General features: G+C 46.8%; 2 protein-coding genes across 4 annotated transcripts in view; one reads left to right on the top strand and one right to left on the bottom strand.

Moving 5' to 3' along the window:
* Positions 1-946: 946 nt before the first annotated feature.
* LDAF1 (lipid droplet assembly factor 1) lies at positions 947-14,781 on the bottom strand. 3 transcript variants are annotated; one of them, XM_048494562.1, is made up of 5 exons: positions 14,679-14,781; positions 5,659-5,866; positions 5,016-5,155; positions 3,009-3,177; positions 947-1,306 (listed from the first exon to the last, which is right to left on the bottom strand). In XM_048494562.1, the coding sequence occupies exons 3-5, from the start codon at positions 5,085-5,087 to the stop codon at positions 1,164-1,166; spliced, it is 384 nt and encodes a 127-aa protein (XP_048350519.1). In that variant the 5' UTR covers positions 5,088-5,155; positions 5,659-5,866; positions 14,679-14,781; the 3' UTR covers positions 947-1,163. The 3 variants fall into 3 exon arrangements, with proteins under 3 accessions (XP_048350519.1, XP_048350517.1, XP_048350518.1); XM_048494560.1 differs by lacking the exon at positions 14,679-14,781 and adding an exon at positions 11,430-11,606; XM_048494561.1 differs by lacking the exons at positions 5,659-5,866; positions 14,679-14,781 and adding an exon at positions 11,430-11,605 and having other exon boundaries at positions 950-1,306.
* Positions 14,782-15,269: 488 nt separating this feature from the next.
* The window catches only part of DNAH3 (dynein axonemal heavy chain 3), a 103,026-nt gene continuing 99,409 nt past the window's right edge, over positions 15,270-18,886 (top strand). Inside the window, exons 1-2 of the mRNA XM_048492850.1 lie at positions 15,270-15,626; positions 18,734-18,835. Of these exons, the coding sequence (XP_048348807.1) occupies positions 15,594-15,626; positions 18,734-18,835 (135 nt within the window). The 5' untranslated portion in view covers positions 15,270-15,593. The remainder of the gene's footprint in view (positions 15,627-18,733; positions 18,836-18,886) is intronic.

Here is an 18,886-nt window from a genome sequence, read left to right as displayed (position 1 = left end):
GTGTTGGAGTGCACAAGTTAATCTAGTTCACCAGATAAGCCTCCACAGTTCAAGTGGCAGAGCGGGGAATCAAACCTGGTTCTCCAGATTAGAGTGCACCTGCTCTTAACCACTACAGCATGCTGGATCTCCAGGATAGCTGTCTGGGAACAAATGTATGAAGAAGAATCTATGCTGCGTCAGACTCCTGGAGCATCTAGTCTGGTGGCCAAGGTCATCTTCTCAGGATCCCACAGCGGTCTTCCCGGGCATTGTTACCTAAGATTATTTAATTGGAGGCGCTTGGACTGAATCCAATCTTCTGGATACAAAGCTCAGTGATCTAGGATTGAGACATTGCCCCTTACTGAAAGACAATGCCCCCTGTCAAGAGAAAACAGTGATACAGCCTAGTCCTGGGAAAAGACAGGAGACAGATGAAGGATCTACTGGATTATATTTCAAACCCGCCTCCAGCCAAGGCACAGGAGAACAACTGTCATGCAAAGAAACAGGGCATGCAAAGAGTATTATCGATGTATGGTCTTGCACCCTGGTTCTCTACTGAAGGGGATTTTGATAAGGGGCAGGGCTTGGAACGCTGAAGATGAGAAACGAGGCAGAGTTCATTTAGAAGGCTTGAAGATCTATTCCTGCTTAACTTAAAGTATGCCCCAGAGACCTGCCTTACTCTTGAGTGAATTACATAAGAAAGAGCCTGCTGGGTCAGACCAGAGTCCATCTAATCCAGCGCTCTGCTACTTGCAGTGGCCCACCGGATGCCTTTGGGAGCTCACATGCAGGAGGTGAAAGCAATGGCCTTCTGCTGCTGCTGCTGCTCCCGAGCACCTGGTCTACTAAGGCATCTGCAATCTCAGATCAAGGAGGATCAAGATTGGGAGCCACAGATCAACTTCTCCTCCATCAATCTGTCCAAGCCCCTTTGAAAGCTATCCAGGTTAGCGGCCATCACCACCTCCTGTGGCAGCATATTCCAAACACCAACCACGCGTTGCGTGAAGAAATGTTCTTAAAGTATGTTTAAATGTTCTTAAAGTAAATTTAAAGTATGCCCCAGACACCTGCCTTTCTCTTGAATGAATTACACGATGAACAAATGAAGCAAACTCGAAACCGCTACCAAACACTCAGATACAGATGGTTTCAAGAACGCCCACCAATACTTACCTTGGAGCAGACCAGTACTTCACCACGGTTGTAAGCGCCATATAGCTAACACTCAGCACAACAGAAACCGCCAGAGAAATCAAACCCAGTCCAACAAGCACGCAAAGCAGGGTCACGCCTCCTAGTGACATTACAAAACCTAGAAAAGAAGCAGGAAATGGTATCTTGTGTTAAATGGCATCCAGTCAGTTCCAACATACGGTGACTCTATCAATTAATGACCTCCAAAACTTCCTGTCATTGACTGATTCGCTCAGGTCTTGGAAACGGAGGGCTGGGGTCTCCTCGATTGTGTCTATCCATCTTATGTTGCGTCTTCCTCTTTTCCTGCTGCCTTCAATGTTTCCTAGCATTATTATCCTTTCCAGTGACTCTTGTCTTCTAACTCACGAACGATAGCCTCACTTTAATAATTTTAGCTTCTAGGATCGTGGTGGCGAACCTTTGGCACTCCAGATGTTATGGACTACAATTCCCATCAGCCCCTGCCAGCATGGCCAATTGGCAGGGGATGATGGGAATTGTAGTCCATATTTGGAGTGCCAAAGGTTCGCCACCACTGTTCTACGGAGAGCTCAGGCTCGATTTGACCTAGAACCCACAGATTTGTCTTGTTGGTGGCCCAAGGTGTCCGTAAAACTTCCCCCCCCCACGCCACATTTCAAACAAATCAACTTCCTTCCTGTCAGTGGCAGGACTCTAATCTAGAGAGCTGGGTTCAATTCCCTACTCCTGCACATGAAGCCTGCTGGGGAACCTCGGGCCAGAAACAGTTCTTCCATAACTCTCTCACCAATGGCAAACCACCTCTGAACAACGCTTGCCTTGATGGCATTTCCCACCATCACCACTACTTTGAAACACTCTACTTTTTGGAAGCCCATCAACAGTGTGAGTCCAGGAGGTGACGAGTATAGGCTACATCTATGGCCTGCTACAGTACAGTACAGATGATTGGAAATTATCAAGACTCTTGGGTAAGAACAAGGGTGAAGGCAACAGAAACGTGGCAGCTCTGCTACTGTCTCCTTTTTCCACCACTGTAAAGAAGAAAAAGATCCTCTGAAGATGCCAGCCACAGATGCAGGCGAAACGTCAGGAGAGAATGCTGCTAGAACACGGCCATACAGCCCGGAAACCACACAGCACCCCAGTGATTCCGGCCGTGAAAGCCTTCAACAATACAGAAAAAAAAGAGTTTGGATTTATACTCCACCTTTCTCTCTTGTAAGGAGACTCAAGGTGGCTTACAAGCTCCTTTTTCTTCCTCTCCCCACAACAGACACCTGATAAGGTAGGTGGGGCTGAGAGAGTTCAGAGAGAGCTGTGACTAGCCCAAGGTCACCCAGCAGGAATGTAGGAGTGCGGAAACACATCTGGTTCACCAGATAAGCCTCTGCCACTCAGGTGGAGGAGTGGGGGATCAAACTCAGTTCTCCAGATTAGAACAGGGACTCCGATCCTCTCCCACCTCAAGACCTCTGACTCTGACAGTCACAGTCCATAGTTTGAGAAAGAACCTCCTGACGGCAAGGTGCATTCAAAACTGGAACCATCTCCCTTGTGAGGTGGTCATTGGAGGTTTCTAAATATCGTGTAGATACCTACTCCTTGGGGATATTATGGTGTAGTTCTTGCGCTGGCAGGGGACTGAATTAGATGACCTTAGTGGTCCCTTCTGACTCCGAGATTAAATAAATAAACCCAGTGGAATAACGGAATCATAAAAATGTGACGAATGGTCAAATCACGTATTAGGGATCAATGCATGCTATTTTTTCAGCAGAGAGTTCTTAAACAGGGGAAGAAATTCCGTCTCCTCCCCAGTTGTAAGGGGATACCTTCTACGATGATCATGCCAATGCAGGCAATGACACTTGTGGTAATGGCAAACATCAGGAAGAACGCAACAGGCACCGCGGACACAGCCATGAAGACCAGCAGGGAAAAGGCGACGAATGGATGACGGTCCAAGTACTGGCCGAGACGGGAATTCATGAAAGCAACAACCTGCAATGTGAATTTACAAAGAGGAACGCGTTCAGGTTTTAAAGATCGTTTCAAACGGACAAACGAATCCACACAAACACACATCCCATCAACTCCGACAGAGGAAGCGGCACTTCTTTCAAAAGGAAACCACCTTCAGATCCTCTGAGGATGCCAGCCACAGATGCAGGCGAAACGTCAGGAGAGAATGCTGCTAGAACACGGCCATACAGCCCGGAAACCACACAGCACCCCAGAAACCACCTAATTCTTCAAAAGCCATCAACAGATTGAAGTCTGGACTCCATGCCCTACGAGGAGAGATTTAGGGAGCTGGGTATGTTCAGTTTGGCGAAGAGAAGGTTGAAGAGGTGACATTACCCAGTTCTTTTTAAAAGATTTGAAAGTCTGACAAGTTCTGTTCTGCACAGAGCTCAAAATAATGCCCCTTGCACGCATGCAAAAATTTTTTTTAGTTGTTTAAAAAAGCAAATTTAGAACCATCCAAATACAAGAGCAGTGGCCAGTCAGTGGCTTAATCGTCAGGGTTTCTTCGAAGAGTAACAACAGCGGACAAGGTCGTCGTTTGCAGCAGGACATTTTAATAATGCAACACGGCTATCCAGTTCTGTGTGTTCAGCAATGATCAAAGCGAAAAATGAATTAAAATGAATTAGTTGCCCACCTACTGGTGAGGCTTTCAACCAATTACACTTATTTGCAGATCTGATTTTTATGGTGACATGTCGGGGAGGGTCACCATGTTCTCAGTGCCTTTCGGAACAGGCGGCAATGCAAGGGGGGGAAGTTCACATTTTCTCTTTGAAAGCTGATAGGTGGCTTCTCAGTGACTTTGTCATGATATATAAAAAAAGAGAGAAAGGTTTACTAAAGGGTCATTTCAAATTAGCAGAAGTTTGCAAAAGCAAAGGCCGGAGGCAGTCAGTCTAGGGGTGAAGGAACAATTAACCTTTAACATGATTGGTTAGTTCAACTGTGACTCTAGACCAATGAGAGGCTGATGTGGGGAAAAGTATCCTGTTGGATGTATGCTTTCTATATGCTATGCTAAGTTGAGATAGCATAGCATATACAAAGCATACATCCAACAGGATACTTTTCCCCACATCAGCCTGTCATTGGTCTAGAGTCACAGTCTAGAGGTAGAGAGAGTTGAGTCTAAGTTCAGTTATGTGTTCAACTAGTTATAGCTGAAGTGTTCTGTATAGTATAATAGTCTTGCATAGAATAGACCTGTGTAACCTTGCAACTGCTAAAGTAAAAGCCTTCCTATGGAAAGAACATCTTGAGTGGAGAGTTTTCTTTTCCAAGTGTGGTAGAAGGTTGCAGTGAGTGCAAGAAGACTAAAGACCTTCTCATCTCACCAGAGTAGCACCACTTTAAACTCTGCTGATAGACTTCTGGTCAACAACTCTGGCCTGCCTTACAAAGACGTTGTGAGGACGGCAGCTGAGGCAACGAACTCAGACTGAACAGCAGGGCTCAAGACCATTAGTAAGATGGTCTTGGGGATGGGGCAGTATAAAAATCTAAATAATAAATAAATAAATAAATGAATGAATAAAAATAAGATCCAGTGTGCCAAATCCAAGGTCAAATTTCTACTGTGCCATCAATTGTAATGGGTCATGCATACACTCAGACTAGCCTACCTCACACGGTTGTTGGAATAAAACACAGTGGAAAAAACTATCTACGCAGCCCAGGGACAATTCTATAAACATATACAAGCTTCCCCACGAGGTGGAAATAGCATGATATGTTCCTCTTAATTTTTTTTCTTGCCAGGGCAAGACAAAAACGTTATTAGGACCGCTGATGTGAAATTCAAAACTCACGTGTGAATTGCTATTTATGGCCTCCATCATGGAGAGCCAGCGTTTCTGAAGGTCTTTCATTTCTTTCGCCATGATGGAACTTTCCGTCAAAAGCTTGAATCTGCCTCTGGGACAAATCAATATATTTTCAACCACCCAACCTGAAAAAGAAAAAAAAAAGAATGAGAGGGAGAGAAAATTGACTTGAAACGTATAGCATCTAAAAAAAATCAAAAACATATTTACTTTCAGGACTGGAGGATGCATAAGCTCCGAAAGCACACCTTAATAATATAAATATTGAATGCAAATTTCCTTTGCCCTTGTGTATTGTCTCTATGCACGCTGAAGAACATCGCAGACACAGAAAAGCAGACACGGATGTTGCATTCAGACATCACGAAGAACCCCAGTTTGTTGGGCCTTATGCTTCCAGACATCATGGTTAAGTGGAGCTCGTAAGCCACAGTTTATCCTGATGATGGAAATGCAGGCCAAGCAAATATGGAGAACTGACCCTGAGAAATTTGTCGCCAGCTCTCATCCTCCCCTGTTCATTCTCCATTCCCCTGGCATCCAGCCAATCAGGTGGCTGTCCATCTGTTACATTTTTTATCCTGCTCTTTGCTCCGTGGAAATCATATATGGCTCTCCTCCAATTTACCTTTTGAACAATCCTGCAAAGATTCGGTTTAAAGCACGTTCGCCCTACTGGTTCTTCTACCAGGAACTGTTTTCCAATGAAAAGGATGGCAATTGCAAAACCCTGTTGCTGGACAGAAACTCCACCCAAAATTGCAGCGATTCTGTGCAGGTGTTTCTCGGATGGTCCTGCTTTCTTGAGAAGGTTGTCAGTTCGTTTGTCTTATGACCTGACCAAGGAAGAAGATCATCGTCAGGGAATTTGCTGTTGCACAAATCCCACTGGAATGGCAGCAAACGGCGAAAACTGGTTACCGACTCATTTGTGCAAGGACAGTATGGGGAAAAAGGCTTCTAGTGGATTATACCCGAGGCACTTGAAGACATTCTTTCTTTGTTTAAACATAAACACCAGCCTGAATTCGGCGGAACGACTCTCCGTTTTTTGAAAGCGTTCCCATCTGGGACAGGTGCTTATGAAACATGAATCAAACATTTCACAACTTTTTGTTGATTAGAGGAAGCACAAAATCTCATTTGTGTTATCATGGCCGCTAGAAGGGAAAACACACATGAGATAAATCTCTCCATTACTAGCTCCCACACTGTGCAACTGAATGCTGAGGGCACTTTTTTAAAAGCAAAGATTGTTCCATAGCGACCTCGCAGCAAGAACAGCAGTGTTGTGCAGTGGTAGGAATATCAGATTAGAACTGGGAGGACTGGGAAGATGGGAGGGGGGGAACCCATAAAGGACTGCATGACCCAGAACCAATTAAGCTTTTTCTGTGTCTTAGACTGGTTATCTGGCAGAGGCATGGTAAGGGTCAAATGAGATGCAGAGAACAACGTATGTTGATGTTAGATCAGGGGTCCCCAAACTACGGCCCGGGGGCCAAATGTGGCCCCCTGAAGGCATTTATCCGGCCCGCCAGGCATGGTGGCGATGGCTCCATTCATGTGCAGTGGGGGCTCGAGGGTGAGGAGGAACCGGCCCCAACGGCTGTTGATTGCAGTTTCATGATGGCACCCCCAAATCTCCAAGCATTTTCTGACCCAGAGTTGGAAACCTTACATGTGGCAACGCCGGCTCCGCCCTTCCCTCTCAGCTACTCCATGTGTTGCTCTCAGGCTTTCTGTTCTGCCTCACTCCCATTGGCATCAGCCAGGCTGGCGAATCGCTCGCTGGCTGCTAGGGAGGAAAGAACCCAGGAAGATACCTGATCCTGGGTTAGATGGAATGCTTCATTGGGAAAGTTCTGCTTTTTTTTTACAGGGAATGCTTCATTGGGAAAGTTCTGCTTTTTTTTTTAACAGTCTCCCCAACAATATTTGGAGCCCACCCTGTACTTGACATACTTTGGTCACTGTTCTAAAAATAGACCATGACAGAAAGGCTGAAAGGTGAAATCAAACATTTTACAATCATTTGTGCATAAGAATTTGTTCATAGTTTTTTTTAGTCCGGCCCGCCAACAGTCTGAGGGACAGTGAACTGGCCCCCTGTTTAAAAAGTTTGGGGACCCCTGTGTTAGATGAAAGATGGCAAATAGGATAGACATTACAGTACAGTTTGTTTCACTGACGGACGGTTCGCTGTCTTCCATTTCAGCATGCAGCGTGGAAGGTGAAAAACATGATGCTTCTCGATCCACCTTTTCCTCAAGAGTAGTCGAATTGCCATACCCTCAGAAAGACACAGGACCCTTATCCAGGTAAGTTTGCTCCTCAGAGACGCAGGTGTTTGTTCGCCAGGTGTGCTCCTCCACCCCCTCCCTACTTCTGCATCCGCCCTCGTTCCTCTTATGTTTGGCAGTCTTTGGCAGCTGAACTTGCCCGGCTGGTTTTGGCCTGCCGACTCACCCAGCCTACCTGCTATCCCTTCTGGGTAGTAGGAATGCTGAAACCTGTGCTTATGGGAATGCAATTTTGTCATACTTTCTCCCCCTTTTGGTTGGTTCACCAATATGTCAAATTCTCAACAAGGTCCTGTCTGCGGATGCCGAAAATCCAGAGACTAGGGCCATGGACAGACAAGATCTTTCTACAAACTTCAGAAGCAGAGCCAGTAGTTTCAAGAAACAAATGCCCCTAGTACACATTGCTACCACAACAATATTGACAGCCTTCAAGCCCTGGTTTCTGCCAGTAAAAGGAAGGGGAAAGGGCAGAGCCCTCTCTAGGGCTATTCCAGGCATCCTTTGCAGGGGGATTCCTTGGGGCCAGGCCCAACAACATCAACCACAGGCAAATTGTTATCCTGTGACTCGCATACCACACTTAGACACAGCTGTAGGATTTCCAGTCTCCAGGTAGGCTAGGAGAGAACCCAAAATTACAACTGATCTTGAGACCACTGGATGGTGGACTCCGCAGCATTGTACCCTGCTGAGATTTCCCCCTTGCGATATCACATCCTCCCCAGCTCCAACCCCAAGTCTCCAGGAATTTTCCCACCCAAAGTTGGCAACATGACTCAGCTGCTTGCTACTATTCAACTGCAGTCATCCCCCTGAAAACCAGCATGGTGGTTCATTTCAGAGACCAAAGTTCAACTCTCCACTTGTCTGCGGAAGCTCACTGAGCAACTTGGGCAAGTTGTGCCTTCCCAGCCTGACCCACCTCGCAGAGTTGTTGTGAGGATAAAGTGGAAGAGACAAGAACGATGGAGGCTGCTTTGGCTCCCATATATATGAATATAAACAACTAATAAACACAGTTGAAGATGAAGGACAGATTAAAAGGCAGGTTGGCTGGAGGCTGAGAAGGAAGAAAGGAAATGAAAAGGAGAAGATAAAGAGGAAATGGTGTGGGGAGGGTGATATACAGGAAAATGTGATTCCCTTCCCTACAAGTCCCTGTGGGTACCTTGCTTATTAAATGTGTACACCCAGGGAGTCCCCCAAGTAGACAAAGATCCCTATTTCGTCTGTGGGTTAGCTTGCTTATACTGCTGCTTGCCATTTACCTGGGCACCTGTCACTTTACTATTAGATCCAGTGATACACATGCAACGCCAGCTTTTGATCCATTGCCATTACGCCCTTCTGTGCCACGTTAATGAATTCACAGTAGTAATTACTTCCCACCAATTTGGTAATGACACTCAGCTCTGAGCGCTTAGCGAAAGCATTTTGTGAATACAAAATCTGCCCGTCCATTTCGACATGTGGCACTTGCAGGAGAGATGGACTGTTTCATCACATGACACTAAAAACACACACATCTCTTGCACTTTTTTGCCCCAGAGGTGTGTTAATAATGAACGACAAGCTGCAGAAGGGAAACCGAGCAGGTTCCAGGTCAGTTTCAATCTTTTGTGTAAGAGACACTCTTCCTATCTTCCATCAACACTATTAGCCATGGTAGCTAGAAGAACCCTGTTTGCTCAAAAAAGGGTGTAATTCATAAAGGAAACAGGACTACAGTAAATGAATTGCCCATAAAGGCAATAGGTTTGTAGTTAATTGCACTGCTTACTGCATGTGTTATCTTGTTTGTGCCCCGTTGTTTTCAAACTCCAGTTGATGCAACGCTTTATAGAATGTCTTACACTGTTTGCTGTTGATTGTTTACGTGACCTTACGTATTGTGCATTATGCCATGTAGTGATGTTTTTCTAACTTTGTAACCTACCGTGAGTCTCCATGAGATAGACAAACTACAAGTAACTAAACTGGTGTGTCTCCAAATGCCCATTGCAAGGAGCATAGTTTGGAGTGCAAAAACAACAGCCTTCTTACCTGTTTTTTTTCCCCTTCAAGAACATAAGAAGAGCCTGCTAGATCTGATCAGTGGTCCACCTGGGCAAGCATCATGTCTCACAAAGGGCCAGCCAGTTCTTTTGGAGGGCCAACCACAGCACATGCTTTCTCCCTGGCACTGGGATTGACTGCCTCTGAGCCTGGAGGATCATTTACACTCACGGGCTTCCCAGGAACTGGACTAGATGGTGCTTTGTTTTGATCCAGCAAGACTCTTCTTATTTATTTATTTTTACTTAAAACAAGGGATAAGTCACTTGGGAAGATGTGAAGTGACGGTGAAGAGGAAAGTATTCCATTAAGCATGTGCAGTGTCTCCCTGGGAGCCCCTATGAATTTAAAAAGCCTCTCCTAGATGGGAATCCCAAAGTCTCTCTGAGCAATTTTATAAGACCCTATCTATCCATTTATTTATATTATTTATAGGCCACTTTCCTCACTGAGCCTCAAATTGGATTACCCGGCATAAATTGATACAATCAATATGGGGAGACATCTAAAACATATTGTGTTAGGATTACAGAAATCTTGATAAAGATAGCATAGGGGGCATGAGACGAAAGCATAGATCTAGTGCAGAGATACAGTATTACAACAGCAGCAATGAAATTACAACCGAATCATGCATACAATAACCTAATAATGCGTGGTGAAACCCAGTGGAATAGTCCAGCATCTCTTTCTCCTTGCAAAGCACCACCCTGAACTATGCCAGTACCTTAACATGCTCAGTTAAAAAGCAGCACGAGCCAAAAAATTCATGAGATGTTAGAATTTCCCAATGTTTTGAAATTAAATCAAAAGAGTTTTTGGTTAAGCATTAGGAAGAACTTCCTGACAGTTGAAACAGTTCCCTTCGGAACCGGCTTCCGGTGGCAGGCTCCCCTTCGGAAGTTTTTAAGCAGAGGCCATCTGACAGCAAGGCCAATTCTGAGAATTTAGGCAGATTATGGGGCGGGGGGGAGGAGGCGGCAGTGCTCAGCTCTGGTGGAGCCAACAGCAGCAAGGCAATGCCGATCACCTTTTTGGGGTCAGGAAGGAGTTATCAGCCAGGGATCAGCCAGGGATCCTGGAGGGTTTCTATGCCTTCTTCAGGGCATAGAGCAGACATCACTTTTCATTTCATTTCCATTTTACTTTACACCCCGCCCTATCCCCGACAGGCTCATCACTGGGGGAGCAGCCGCTGATGTGAATCCCCTGCCTTGTGCAGCGGGTTGGACCAGATGATCCTTTATGCTCCCGTCCCAAGTGTATTTATTTATTTATAATTTATTTGCTAGATTTTGTAGACTGCCCAACCCCCGAAGTTAGCCTCTCCATTGACAACAAGGCCAGAAAGCTGTCAATTCCTTGCCTGATGCAGGGAGTTGAACTAGGCGAGGGGAGTTTCACTTCCAGATCTACCTTTCCACGCTGCTGTACAGTGTGCCCAAAGAACCCACATTTTTGCCATTGCCCCCCACCGACCCCCAACAGGCTCAGCCTGGACCGCGCAGGGCATAGGTGTCAAACTCGCGGCCCTCCAGATGTTATGGACTACAGTTCCCATCATCCCCTGCCAGCACGCTGGCAGGGGATGATGGGAACTGTAGTCCATAACATCTGGAGGGCCGGGAGTTTGACATCTGTGGTGCAGGGGTCTGCAACCTGCGGCTCTCCAGATGTCCATGGACTACAAATCCCACCAGCCCCTGCCAGCGTGGCCGATTGTAGTCCACGAACATCTGGAGAGCCGCAGGTTGCAGACCCCCTGGCTGGAGCGACTTTGCCCGGCGCGGCACGGCGGCGTGCCAAACCAGTGAACTCTAGGGGACTCCTCTGCGAGTCAAGGGGCTGCCGTGTGCATCCCTTTGGAGCGGAGCACCCGCCTGGATCACGTGGGCGCCAGGCTGCATTTCAGGCTGCTGCATGCCCCAGGGGAGCCAACCCGGCCCCTCAAGGTGAATGGGCTGCCCGCCTTCCCGCCTCGCCCGCCCGCCCGCCGCTCCCTCCCCCCTCCGCCAGGAGGAAGGCCTCCCCCGTTTACCTCAGCCCGGCTCCGAGTGCGGCTCCCCGGCCTCATGCCCGGCCGTCGTCCCCCGAAGGGCGCCTTTCAAGCGGGGCCGGGGCGAGCGTCACCGGCCAGGCCCTTCCCCCGCCCGGGCCTGTGGGCTGGAGCTGAGGCGGACGCCGCCTCCTTGACACGCCGGGCCGGCCCTCGTGAGGAGCGGCCTCCAAAAAAAAGAGATCCCGCCTCGCCTCGCTCGTCGTGGCACAGGCCCATGTAGAGCAAAGGAGGAGAGGCAGTAGGGTGGAGTGGTTAGCGTGTCGGGCTGGGGCCTGTCGCGCCCTCCCAAGCCTGGCCGACCTCATAGGGTTGTTGTGAGGGAGAGGGAATGGATTGAGGAGGGGATGAAGAGAGGCCAGGCGGTTGGAGGCCCCCTGGGTGAGAAGACTGGACTGGGAGAAATAATGTATATATATATATATTTTATCGGGACAGATGGTAATACCAGCATGCTCTTCCAGAGTTATAACAGTTCCCCATCACCCCCCCTGCCAGCATCATGCTGGCAGGGGATGATGGGCACTGTAGTCCATAACATCTGGAGGGCCGCGAGTTTGACACCTATGGATGTGTGGGATGGAAAGGAGAGCGGAGTGTGTAGATCAGCAACGGCAAACCTTTTCGAGACCGAGTGCCCAAACTGCAACCCAAAACCCACTTATTTATCACAAGGCACTTTAACCTGAATGCTGAGGTTTTAGTTTAGAAAGGTTGACTGCGAGGCGTGCGTTACTCAGGAGTAAGCTTGGTGGTAGTCGGTGGTTTTGCTTTGAAGCAACCGTGCAACTCATCCAATGGGTGAATCACGACTCTAGGAGGGTTTACTCAGAAGCAAGCCCCATTGCCAGCAACTGAGCTTACTCCCAGGTAAAGGATCACGCTTTAGTTCTTCGCATGAAAATCAGTGGGGCTTAACAGCGCTTAACATGGTTACCTTCATTGCGTCCCCAAAACTAGGTCTTAGGATTAATGCTAATAATTGAGCACAGTGGTTCAGGCCAGCCTAGATGTATGTGTGTGTGAGGGGGGGGGGGGGCTCTGTTTGCGCGTGCCCACAGAGAAGGCTCTGAGTGCCACCTCTGGCACCCGTGCCATAGGTTCGCCACCACTGGTGTAGATTCTGCTAGAAGACGGTAAAAAAGCAAATGGCCTAATATAGTTTGCTGGGGATGCTGTTTTACAGGTGGGAACTGGAATGACAGTTTATCTCCAAATGACAGAGCTTAACTGCAGAGTTATTCCTCTGGAATGACAGTTTATGGATGTTCGGGAGGGTAGACTGTACGGCGTTGTCCTTTACGGAAGTCCTTACATTCCCCGGGCTCCATTTCCCGAATCTCCGGGAGTTTCCCAACCTGGATCTGGCAAACTGTACCCCACATCTTTCGTCAGCAGCTGGGGCAGATAGGGCAACCCTGCAGGGCTGTTGTAAGGATAAAGTGGAGAACAGGAGGACGATGTGAGCTGCTTTGGGTCCCCACTGGGAAGAAATGCGGGGTTTAAAGGCAAGAAACGTACAAATAATCGTGCGAGTGTGACCGTTGTTAATATCCTGTTATCATAGTTGGTTCGCACTCTTCGTCTTTTTAAAAGAAAGGCAAAATTGTTCGGTGTTTAGAGGGCCAAAGTGGCATTGGAGTTGGCATATTAAAATGATTGGGACTAGGGTTCCCGAATCCCTGCCTGTCATGAAACTGAATTGGGTGTCTTTGAGCAACTCACAGGACAATCTGAAATAGTTATTCCGATCAAAGTGCCTTGTTTTCAGTAGGCAGAAATAGGTGCGACTCTGTATACAACACTGTCATTCTTTCTGAAGCCGACTTGCCTCACAGAGTTGATGAAAGGAGAGAAGAGTCTGAATTTGGGCCAGTCAATCTAGGCCGTGCCCTAGAGATTTAATTAGCTTATTATGGGAAAGCACCCCAGGTTTTTTTTGTGTAAAGTGCCGTCAAGTCTCCCTCTTCTGCTTCCAATTATATAATCTATGTGATTTTTATGTTGGTCATTTGGTAAAGTCTACGTATACAATCATCTCTTTGGTTGCCTGAAACGGGTTTTCAATGAACAAATTGTTGTCTTCGCAGAATTCTATAAGTCGCTCTCCTGTTGCATTTTGTTCTCCCGGCCCAAATCTTCTGACAGGGTTTAATTCAAGCACTGCAATTAGCTCTGAAAAACAATCCCACGGCTTTGATGTAGCCTCAGCAGAGATGGGTCGTGTGCATCTCCTAAATACTTTCTGATAAAAAGTATTCAATGACAGATAATTGCGGCCCAAGTGGGTGTCAATTCTGTTACTGCTTGTTGGTTCTCTGGTTGTGATGTTGATGAAACTGAAGTTGATTCCTGTACCTTGGGCCGCCACTGCTGTTCTGGGAAGGCGGGGAGCTGGTCCAGTTCTGGCCACATGGTCAAAAGGCCAGGCCATTAAGGGCTGGCTGGCACAGGATTATGTGGTCAGCGTGGGGGGCGGGGCTGGAGAGCGCATGGCCGCTATACCTTTCCTTGTAGCTTCCAGCAAAAGTTAAAAAATAATTCACAGTAAAAGTAAATCGCAGTCAAATAATCAAAAAATACTGATATGCCTAATAAAGGTCAGTTGGTCAAAAAATTCAAAATCAATTAACAAACCTCCAATCCCCCCCCCGCCCCCCCGCCCAAAAAGATGCCTGGTTATCTCTGGGAAAAGAAAGAAAAACCTGAAAGGCGCAATGGAGAGACAGAATCAGCGTCCACATTCAGTCTTGATTCAGTATCTGAAATTTTGGTGTGAATCACAACCCATTCACAACCCATTCCTGCATGAAATATTAGGGCCGTAACGGCGAACCTATGACACGTGTGTCAAAGGTGACATCCCACAACGTTTTGGGTGACGTCCCAGCATTCCCTTGCACCCGCCGATAGCTAGTCTTCCCCGTCTGAGTTATTTTTATAATTATCTGATGTTTCTTTGTATAACACACAGCACCACACATCATTGGACTGCATTTTTTAAACAACTGAATATGTAAATAACTGTTTCTCTTTCGTTTGGACGCAGGAGGGGTCCAAGCAGGGTCAAGTTAGGCATTTTCCAGGTTTTTGATACGCTGAGCCCCCAAAGTTCACCATCGCTGTGTTAGAGCGTGCTGGTGTGTCCCCTGTTGTTTCCTTATTTCAGGCCTGTCTTTTGTCAATCACCCATCTTCCCCCTTTCAAACCCACTGACCAAGCAAATCATACCTTTCAGTTATTAAGAATCACTGTGTTTCAGACCTGGAGTGAGCTGTTGTCCAGCCAACTCTGGCCGTCAGAGGACGAAGTGGTGGGTGGGAGAAGAGCAAAGAAAAAGGAATCATTCTTGTGTCGCCTGGCAACAATAATGCTGTCACCTTGGTTACCCAGTCGGGGAAGTGGAAGAGAGAATGTCATATGCAGAAGTTCTTTTTGAGCTGGAAACAGCAGCCCAGCACTAGAACAGGTAGGCTGGGATTGCACTAAGCACCAGCAACCTTCTGATGCACCGAAGGAGTTAGACCACGAGCTTATGTTTTGCTTTGCTTTCTCCTAGAGACGCTTTGGTCGCTTTAACTTCCCCTGCTTGTCTAGAAGTTTGTGAATTGTTCGCAAGGTCCGGGCAAGTTGGATTTGACGGGAAACCAACGTAAAAGGGCAGGAGAGAATCTGGAATGTCAACAGGAGCTTAAAAAGTTCAAAACTTTACAAGTTCCTGGTGGCTCCGGAGGGGCTTCACCTGGTAATTTGCAGTTAAGTGAGAAAGGGAAAGTTCGGGTACAAAAGAAGTTTTGGAGGGTAGAAATTTGAAATCCAAGCAGCTTAAAAACTTTAGTGAGAGGTGGCTGGATTTGAGACGTGAGCAAAGAAAATTAGTTCCAACAGAAATCACTTCTAGACTTGGGGCTGAAAGAGGAAGAGAAAAGGACAAAATTGAAGGGGGTGTGTCTTTCTGTTGTTTAGTGGGCTGGAAAGAAGGGCCTGTGGAAATTTTGAGTGCAAGTCGGTCCTGAAAAGATTCTTCTGTTGTTGCAGGTGGACACAAAGTGTTAGATAAGACTTTATGATAGGGAGAACATTTATCTAATCAGGACATTGGAAGCAACCCAGAAAACGCATTGTGAAGCCAAGGAGAAATTCACAATGAAGCCAAGAGAGATTCCCAAGATTGTGAGGGTAAGTGAGGGATTATTATATATGGACATTGGGATAGAGACAATACTCTCCGGGGGCTTTGAAAAGCTTACATAAACCCCTCTATCTCTGATTAAGAGATCTCCTTCCTGATCCTAGCTGCGGAAACTGCCATTCGGAAGCTCTGTGGTATTAAATGGAGGGGCAAACTGTCTCTGAGGCTGCTCAAGTGTGATAAGCTCAGAGGTGTTTGTTTGGGGAATAGGTTTTTGCAATCCGTGAGTGTCGGAAGGATGAGCATTTATCCCTTATTGATTGGCTCCTCCAAAATGCCCTTGTTGCAGTACGCACAGAAGTGATCTGGTACCGAGAGGCTGGAGCGTTGGCCGAGATAAGGAGGCAGGTTTGGATCCTCACTCACCCTTAAAGCTCACTGGGTTGGCCTCTCTCTCAGCTAAACCTACCTCACAAGATTGTTGTTTGGTGAAATTGGTGGGGAGAGGGCAGGGCATACACCGCCCTGAGCATAATAGTGCAGAAGTAGAAGAAGAAGAGTTTGGATTTATATCCCCCCTTTCTCTCCTGCAGGAGACTCAAAGGGGCTTACAATCTCCTTGCCCTTCCCCCCTCACAACAAACACCCTGTGAGGTAGGTGGGGCTGAGAGAGCTCAGAGAAGCTGTGACTAGCCCAAGGTCACCCAGCTGACGTGTGTGGGAGTGCACAGGCTAATCTGAATTCCCCAGATAATCCTCCACAGCTCAGGCGGCAGAGCTGGGAATCAAACCCGGTTCCTCCAGATTAGATACACGAGCTCTTAACCTCCTATGCCACTACGCCAAAGCGGACTCTTCTAAGTGGCCTGGGACATTGTGCTACTTTTACATCAGAATCATAAGAGGAATTGCCCAGAAAATTCTCATTTAGTCCGCATTTATTCTGCTGAGCGGGTTATTCTGATCCCCTTCCTAAATCTCTTCTCAGGTCTGTCGGAGGCTGTGGCACAGACTGTTCACTTTCTCTGGCTGTGGGGCCTGACTGCACAGCCACAGATCTCAGCGCTGTTGAAAAGTCTTTTTCCTTGGGCTGGGATTGTTGATATCTCATTGTCCTCACACTGTTGAGGCTTTGCTGTTAGTTAACGTCTATTGTTTCCTTTTGTTGTTTGCCAACTGTCTTGATTCGACAACAGTAAAGACATCTCAATGAAATAAACTAAGTGCAATTAAAATCAGGTTGTGTGGGATTGTGTGAGCGGGTGATATGAGAATGGTACACCTATGTCCTGGCCTCACTCCTTTAGACTACTGATAGGGATTCTCAGGATGGGATACTTCTCTATTAAAACAACACCACAACAAAAACCCCAGTTACTTCACATAGAAAACTAGGAGACCGCCAGGCTTGATATGCTAGCTTTTAATGTGGTTGCGGTTCACATTTAGTCACAATGCCCAGTGGTGGGATTCAAATAATTTAACAACCGGTTCTGGTGGTGGGATTCAAATAATTTAACAACTGGTTGTTGACAAGCACCATTTTAACAACCGGTTCTGCCGAAGTGGTGTGAACCGGCTGAATCCCACCAGTAGTCACAACCAATCAAATCTCCAGTAGTTTGTCAGAATCCTCTCTGGACAAAAGCCCCATCTGGCCTTACCAGCTTCCTAAAAACACTTGGTGGGCACCCAAAAAAAAAAGTAGCAGGTGGGTGCTATAGTGCCCACAAGCACAAGGTTGGAGACTCCTGCTCTGGTGGATGTGAATATGCAGGTACCCAGTCGGGCCTTTTCAGAATAGTAAAAAGCCCTGCCTAGGATGCTGTCTGCAGGGAACCGGTTGGGATCATTAGCCTATAATTAATGGTTGGAAACTGACAACTGTTTTTTTCCCCTCTCGCGCTTGTGCAATTACGTTGCCTTACGGTATGCAGAACAACACATCATTTCTGAGGCGTTTTGCTATCCATGTGTCAAACACAACTGCTCCCATGCTTGAGTTGGAGACAAATGGCTTATAATTAGGCAGCACATCCAAAACAACGATAAAACCTCATCAACTTATAATTACCTTAAGTGCAATGTAGCAAGCAAATACGGTCGAAGTTGATAAAATTGTATGACAGCCCATTCTATTAATTAGGAGCTTTTGGTATTTCCAAAGTCTTAAGACGGATTACTGGCAGCAAAAGCCTGTAAGGATGGGGAGAGGTTGGAAAAGGCTAGAAAGTGATTTAGGACCATTTTTACTCCACTGTGGTCTGGTTTGCACACGCAGAAGAATGAGGGAGTAGAATCCAGAGCGGTCACCCAGCTGGCATGTGTTGGAGTGCACAAGCGAATCTGGTTGACCAGATAAGCCTCCACAGATTGTCGCTCTCAGATTGTCCTGAATGCTCTTTTGCATGAAACGTTTTGCAAGTAGAAAGCTTCTTTTCACTTGCCATGCTAGTTTTTTTAACATCAAGGAGGTTTTAACAAATGGGACGTTCCCTTGTGTGATCCTCAACATGCAATCTGACAGGGTGCAGTTTGTTCTGCCAACTCTTGCTCGTGCTAAGAAAATGCAGTCTCAATAGGAGGCCATTGCCTGTTCCCAGTTCCTTATTCCTTATTCTTTCAGCGTGGTGTAATGGTTAAGAGCAGATGCACTCTAATCTGGAGAACCGGGTTTGATTCCCTGCTCTGCCGCCTGAGCTGTGGAGGCTTATCTGGTGAACCAGATTAGCTTGTGCCCTCCAATGCATGCCAGCTGGGTGACCTTGGGCTAGTCACAGTTCTTCGGAGCTCTCTCAGTCCCACCCACCTCACAGGGTGTTTGTTGGGGGGGGGGAAGGAGATTGTAAGCCCCTTTGAGTCTCCTTACAAGAGAGAAAGGGGGGATACAAATCCAAACTCTTCTTCTTCTTCATATACTCTTATAGTTACTTATTCTCCAGTCCAACCACAAAGTGCAGTCTGCAAAGTGTGACCTACTTCTGTATTCTTCAATCCAACCACACATGATCTAGAAAGGGAAATAGAGGCATTTTAAAAAAGCACATCCTTATAATGATTTTTTTTGCTATCCAGTATCAAACACTACTAGTGCTGCTGTATGACTGGCTGATCTTACATGTCGCTGAAAAACATTTCCCTTTATCATTCCTAGGCACAAAATGATTCTATTTACAATATGAGCCACTCCAAAGGAATACCAGAGTTACCCCCTTTGCCCGGCACAGCGGCTGAGGATCCTTCCGAACTGTACCAGGTAATGTATTGTCGAAGGCTTTCATGGCTGGATTCAACTGGTTGTGGTGGG

The sequence above is a fragment of the Sphaerodactylus townsendi genome, linkage group LG04, assembly GCF_021028975.2.
Source record: "Sphaerodactylus townsendi isolate TG3544 linkage group LG04, MPM_Stown_v2.3, whole genome shotgun sequence".
Lineage (NCBI taxonomy): Eukaryota > Metazoa > Chordata > Lepidosauria > Squamata > Sphaerodactylidae > Sphaerodactylus > Sphaerodactylus townsendi.
This window is presented reverse-complemented; position numbering and strand designations above follow the sequence as displayed.